This window comes from Misgurnus anguillicaudatus, chromosome 22 (genome assembly GCF_027580225.2).
Source record: "Misgurnus anguillicaudatus chromosome 22, ASM2758022v2, whole genome shotgun sequence".
Lineage (NCBI taxonomy): Eukaryota > Metazoa > Chordata > Actinopteri > Cypriniformes > Cobitidae > Misgurnus > Misgurnus anguillicaudatus.
The window spans coordinates 34,823,214-34,830,422 of record NC_073358.2 but is presented as its reverse complement, the minus strand read 5'-3'; the positions used below and the strand labels follow the sequence as shown (position 1 = coordinate 34,830,422).

The 7,209-nt window shown below is 36.8% G+C and overlaps 1 protein-coding gene across 4 annotated transcripts; it reads left to right on the top strand.

The window, feature by feature from the left end:
- Positions 1–4,369: 4,369 nt before the first annotated feature.
- Positions 4,370–6,453, top strand: LOC129440134 (alpha-1-antitrypsin homolog). 4 transcript variants are annotated; one of them, XM_055199249.2, is made up of 5 exons: positions 4,370–4,481; positions 4,607–5,268; positions 5,342–5,624; positions 5,709–5,853; positions 6,034–6,453. In XM_055199249.2, the coding sequence occupies exons 2-5, from the start codon at positions 4,671–4,673 to the stop codon at positions 6,232–6,234; spliced, it is 1,227 nt and encodes a 408-aa protein (XP_055055224.2). In that variant the 5' UTR covers positions 4,370–4,481; positions 4,607–4,670; the 3' UTR covers positions 6,235–6,453. The 4 variants fall into 4 exon arrangements, with proteins under 4 accessions (XP_055055224.2, XP_055055228.2, XP_055055226.2 ...); XM_055199253.2 differs by having other exon boundaries at positions 4,381–4,492; positions 4,631–5,268; XM_055199251.2 differs by having other exon boundaries at positions 4,385–4,481; positions 4,631–5,268.
- The last annotated feature ends 756 nt before the right edge of the window (positions 6,454–7,209 follow it).

Genomic DNA, 7,209 nt, shown 5'->3' with positions numbered 1-7,209 from the left:
AGTCGGTATATGGTTAAATGACTCATTACATGACGAATGAAGACTCTCTCGCCCGCCCCTACCGTCTGTAGGAAGAATACCCCACTTGCAAGTTCGCTGTATCCGACCCGGTGTCCTTCAGTCTCGTATAGTCTCAGATATAGAACGCATTTACTCCCAGACACTAGGGGGAGCTAGCAGAGAAATAATACTCAGACTTGCCTTGTGTGCCTTTAAACAAGTTGGGGCGGTTTCCCAGAAAAGGATAAGACTAGTCCTAGACTAAAATAAAAGTAAGAGCTGTCCAAACTGAAAACAACTTGCACTGACATATCTTAAAATACATCAGTGCCCTTTGATTTAGGGCTGCAACGATTTATCGTGCAAATGCGCATTTTCTCAATTAATGAATTTGCATGAATTACGGTGAAATGCCACCACATCCAAAAGCCAGGGGGCGCTCTCGTAAAGAAACTCCCTTTGTGCCACAGAAGAAGTAGCATTGCAAACGCTGTTCCAGAAAATGTGTACAGGAATATTTATATTGCCGTTCTTCAAATTGTTTCAGGTATTTTTTATGATAATAAATAATATTTTGAATGATTTTGTTTAACGAGTGTTGCTTTTTAAAATGCACTTTATAAACGACTCGAACTCATAATGATTTTAGATTGATAAGGACTTCTTACTGACCAAAACGCCATAGTACACACACAAGCTGCGCATGAAACACAGAATCGCGATGCAGCAATGCATAATCGATTTTAGGCAGGCCTTTTTAATGGGACCCGCGATATATCGTTACAGCCCTACTTTGATTTGCCTCAAAAGCACACAAATAATGTTTTTAGTAAGGCATGTTTGTTAAAACTAGTTATAATTAAACTAAGGCCTAGTCCTGACTTAAGCTAATCCCTGTCAAGGAAACCACCCCGTTATGTTCTATGGTGGTGGTTAGTACATAGTCTAAACATCATCATCTAGAAAATTGATGTGTTAGCAGAAATGGGTAGTAACGAATTACATTTACTTGAGTATTTTTTGGGGTAAATAGTACTTTTGGAGTATATTTAAGGATGGATACTTTTACTCAAGTACATTTCTAGTGAAAAACTACTTCGCTACATTCGGTGGCGTTACACCGCTACTGTCAATATGGCTTGTTCGGTAGTCTTGCGAGATGTTGGAGAGGCTGTGTTGCATGAGGTGGCTACTGGTGACCAGACGTCCTGAAGAATTCGGGACAGTCCCGAAATCTAAGCTGCTGTCCCGAATCCCGAGGCACTGTGTTAAAAAAATTCTTCTATACGTATTATATAGATGAATATGCATATGTACTTACATTAATAAAAATATGATTGGTTCAGTAACTTCAGTTTAAAAATTCATTATTTTTTATTATTAAATAAAATAAAATTGGATGATCTAACTATAAAATACTTCTATACCTATTATATCAATTTATTTATATGCATATGTACTTATATTAATATGATTGATTCAGTTTGAAATTCATTATATTTTATTATTAAATAAAAAAATACAATTATTATTGGATAATCCGCCTAAAACACCCCCAATATACCCTACCCCCCCCCCCCCCCCCCCTACGTCTGCCCCTTTTCCCGAATTTCAGCCGCTCTCATCTAGTCTCTGTAGTGGCTACACATCACACCCTTTAGCATGCGTAGATGAAAGGAGATGGTCGAAGCAGAGGAAGGTGTGTGCAAGCTATCAGAGGCAGATCGCCTGTGGCTTCACGTTCAGCCTATATGTGTTCACTTCAAGAGGTCAAAACAAGAGGTTTCATAATACGATGCATACTGCATGCACCCAAACAAACTGACAAATCAGCATACAGGAATTCAAGCTTCAACCTGAAAAAAACATGCAGTGGTTAGTGTCACTGTGATGCCTATTTGAACACTAATAATGGTTATTTGGTAGTCTCAGCCTCAGACGTCACGCCCACAAACTGTTGACTGAACGTCTGATGTTTTTCGTACACTTTTCTGGAAACCCTGTGAAAATGTTAAAGTCGTCTTTGATTGGTTGGAAAAAAACGGAATTCCAGGAGACGCGAGTGTCGCGATTAGTTTCGGTCCCTGGAAAACAAAGCTCTGACGTTCCATTGAGGAAGAGAATCAGTCGTGTTCACGTGGATAATAATGAGCAGTTATCATGATCAGCTAAACATTGGATTCTCAAAATATGCAAAGTTCACGGCATCGACTCTCTAAAAGACGTCCAAGAGTTTTCTTTAAGGCAGTTAGTGGAGTTTAAAAGTTTGGTTCTCCTGAATTGCTTGTATGTGTTAAAAAGTGGAGAGATATGCTTCAAACAGATGTTTAACAGGATCGTCTCATGGTGTGGCTGTTGATGAAGTGCTCAACGTTGTCCTATGGTGAGTAATGTTGTTTATTTAGATACTATTTGGTTGCGGCTGGTTATTTCAATAACTGACTTGTTGCCAGCCGGCTCGTTATTGTGGGGAGTCCGAAACGTGACGCTAGATGAAACAAACTGTGATTGGTTGTTTGACATGTCGGTCAAACAGCTCGTGGGCGGGATTTGTGCAGAAAAAGCAGCGAAAAACACCAGACCTTCAGTATTGAAGGTCTGGCTACGCGAGACTAGTTATTTGGTAACTAGGCACTTATCTTATTATTATACAATTTCACACACTTTCCGAGTGTTTTTGTTATATGCGCTCTTGTGCAAGCAGTAACAAATCAACAGGTTCACATCTGCACTTTCCATATCCCTTCCCCACAAAACTAAACAAACTTTGAACAGCATAATATGATGTCTTGTCATATTAAAATCCGGACACCTCACTAAAGTGTAGAAAATACATACAAATAAAAACATGATTGGATTTTATTTTATTCCTTCCCAAAGAATGTATATACTTATAAAAATAAAAGAATAAAGTATGTTTTAGGCTTTGCCATAACGAACATGTCATAAACACACAAAGCAGCCAAAAAACAACAACAATAAGCTAATCTAAGGGTCAAGAGTCAAGTCCAAAAACAAACACTGATCACCATAATAACAACTTTAAATGAAACAGCGAACATCTAAACCTAAGTTTAGAAAATAGCTCTACAAGTAAGATAAAAAATGCAATTTTAGGTTTCAAACAGAGATGTGATAGAAAGGATTAAGTTGCAGATTGCACTGCTGTAGTGTTACAGTTTAACACTCTGTAAGATTGTCACAAAAATATCTGTACACCCAGCAGTTTTCATTTAACTCTGGGGATTTTGCTGTGAAACAAAATGTTTCCTTATCCAACATCGAATGAGCTGCAGCATACAAAAAGCTTGATGACAGAAAAGCCACAATTTTTTTTTGTTTTATATTATTTATAAACATTGTTTTGTTCAATTATTTAAATACAACAGCATACAATATCAACATACCTATATTTCATTCCCGACACTTCAACATGTGGTTATTCTGAATTGTTGTCTCTCTTGCATGGTATATTAGTAGCTGTGTCTGATTTCATGCAGTACCAGGCAGACTGACAGGCGTATGACATAAAAGTTTTAAAAGTAGATCTGTGAGGTGAGTCCAAAAGAGTCGACTTCTCGAGTCTTAGGGTCAAATTTGACTCCAAAACAGTAATCACATTCTGTTTCCAAATCATTTTTTTTAAATATGATGTTATCGTTCACTAACAGCACATCATTTGTAGTTGTGATTGGCACAGACCATAGAATTACATTATACTAATCATGTTCAAGGTGAACGTCATAACTCTACACTATCTTACACATTTAAGCGACATCTCACAAAACATGGGTTCAACTTTTGCGATGCTGTGCAGACTGCCTGGCATATGATAGCAAAGTACTGCGAGATTCAAGAACAGGCAAAATTCAAGAGATGTACATCTTCTGTGAACAGTCAATAGTTTGTATGAACTCATCTTTATCACACATTTGTTTACATGCACCCTGTACTCAACAAGCCAATACGATGGTCCCTAAAGTCAATGTCTTTACAGAGGGGTTGTGAAATAAATATACACTAGACTGCATGTATGTATATATCTATACCACTAATAATCTGTATGTATATGACTCACTAATGTTGAATAATGCAATACACACACACATACACACACACACGCACGCACACACACACACACACACACACACACACACACACACACAAAGACCTAAATCTGTGCTTAGACATTTAAGGTTACAGTATTTGGTATATTGTTAAAATAAAATTATTAAAATAAAAAATGAATGTAACATTTTTGGCTAATACTAGTTTTAAATATCATATGTAGTTATTTTAGTTGTATGTCATAATATTTACCTGTATGTTAGTTTTTTAGTTCTTTGTAGTTAATAATTACAGCAGTTTCTGCAAAGTAACATACAAAGTCAAACAAAGTAAAGGTTGTTTTTTAAATCAATTATGGGGCACAGGCTTTCTAGTGCATTCCAGTTTGGATGAGACAGCAGTTGGCTGGACAGGTGAGACATTTGTATGTACAAACAAGTAATAAATACATTGTTGAGTAGCTAAAATAAGACTGTAAAAGTTTGTTTTGTTCATTACTGTTGTACTAAGAGCATTATTTGCTTTTGTGTTTCATAAGGTTGAAATCTCATTTTTTGCTCAGGCGCCGAAGTAAAAAAATTAGCTCAACGTGAAAAGGAATCATGGAAAGGACCATCATGCTGTGGATTTGTGCTTTGGTAATAGTTCATCCAGTCGTTCATGGAAACACAGAGACTCCTGTCAGCGACAAACTCCCGTCATTGTTAAGGATGAACAATGATTTTGCTTTTCACCTGTACAAGAGGCTTGTTGAAATGCCCGAGTATCAGTCCAAAAATATCTTCTTCTCTCCATTTAGTGTGTCCAAGGCCCTTTCTGAGCTGACTGTAGGAGCTGGTGGTGACACCAAACATCAGCTTCTCAATAGCTTTGGGTATAACAGCTCCTTTTTCAGTATTGATGAAATGCATGAGTTGTTTCACACTCTTCTGGAGGACATTGACCACAGGACAGGGGTGGACATCGATGCCGGTACTGCTTTTTATGTGAGCGACAAATTTAAGCCGATTCCTGAATCTTTAGAGAAGATGAAGGAGTTTTATCACTCAGAAGGTTTTGCAGTTAATTTTGGCAAAAAGGAAACTATTGATGAAATTAACACGTATGTGAAGGAAAAAACACATGGCAAAATAGATAAAGCTGTTGATGATCTGGATGCTGATACTTTGATGTTTCTTCTCAGTTATATCTATTTTAAAGGTAAACTCAAACAAACTATAATCACATATTTTTAGGTGTCTTTGTTATATTAACCACACTCCTTTATCTCAAGGAAAATGGGACATACCATTTAATCCAAGCAAGACCAGGGTGGATAAATTCTTCGTGGACGATGAAACCACAGTTTCAGTCAAATTCATGCATCAATATGAATTCCTCAAAGTTTATTATGACATGGATCTCTCCACCAAAGTCCTCTGTCTAGACTACAATGACTCCTTCTCCATGTTGCTGGTTGTCCCAGAATATGGACGAATAATTAAGAACATCACTTATCTGGAGAAAGAAGTTACTAGAGAGCACATAAAAAAGTGGATGGGAGCTGTCAGTAAAAGGTTCTCAATAACATTCCTCACTAATTTTAAAACACTTATTTTAAAAATTGATCAGAGTTTTAACATTGTGTCTCTGTTTTATAGAAAAGTTGACATCTACGTCCCCAAGCTGTCTCTTAAAACATCATATTCCCTGAATGATATTTTGAAGGGAATGGGAATGACTGATATGTTTACAGATAAAGCTGACTTCTCAGGATTTACTGAGGAAAAGATGTTCATTTCAAAGGTACACTAAATAAATCTGTATTTGTTTTACATGTACACTGAATTTATTAAATTCAATGAATTTTTTTTCAGTGTAATGCTTTGATTTTATATAATCATTTAAAAAAAATAGGACACTGGTGTCCTCTATGATAATTTTTTTTTTTGGAAAATTTCGAGTCATTTTTATGGTTTCTTTTAGGCTGTGCATCAAGCCTCTTTGGATATAGATGAGGAAGGAACCACAGCAGCAGCAGTGACAACAGTTGAATTCAGGCCAATGTCCTACCACCCACTGAAGGTTTTACATTTCAACCGTCCATTCATGATCTTTCTTATCGACCAGAAAAATTACAACATCCTGTTCATCGGAAAAATTGAGAATCCAACAAAAAAGCATTGATACTGTATTACAACTGTCCAGTACATATGTTTTTTATTAATCATTGTATAAATATTGGGGGGTTGTAATACACCTCTGGATGGCTATGAATTAACAGTAACAGTCTTCGGGCCATGATTTTTCCAACCTCTCTAGCATTTCGATAAATATGTTTCTGTGGTGAATATACCTGCCTGGTGGCTTCATGATGGATAATTAAAAGTATAATATAAAAGCAGATCTACGCGGTGTGATCATTTATGTAACTATCAGCTCTGGGAAAAAAAACAAGGATGAATTTGATTGACTTTTTATGCAAGGGCTATACATCTGAATGGTTGTATTGTCATATCTCCTCTGTGTGCTAGTCTAATAACATTCCTGTATTTCATTCCCGACACTTCAACATGGTTATTCTCAATCGTTGGTTCTCTTTCATAGTATCAGTACTGTAGGTATGTCCGGTTTCATGCAGCACCGTTCGGACTAATGGGCGTATGACATAAAAGTAAAGCGATTTTAAAGTAGATCTGTAGTAATGTAACTGGGAGGTGAGTCCAAAAGAGTTGACTCCTTGAGTCTTAGAGTCGGATTTGACTCCAGAACAAGAATCAGATTTTGTTGTCATCATGTTTAAAAAAAAATCAAAGCAAATAATTTGTAGTTGTGATTGGCACAGACCATATATTTTACATCTTCCACAAACACTTAAAGGCAGAGTAGGCAGGTTTAAAGGGACACTTCACCCATTTGCATTAAGCTTTGTATAGTTAGAACCCCAGTCATGTTTTTGAATGGTCGTGCATCATTTCCTCAGTTGCCGCTGAGACAGGAGAAATACAGATTTCAGTGTTGCACTTCCTTCTTTCAATGATGTAAAAATCATAATTTTGCATCATTGAAAGAAGGAAGTCCAATATCTTTGTTGAGGGGGTGAGACTACAAACACCCCTTTTCTCGGTCAGATAGGCACCAAATTCTAAATTCAAATTCTGC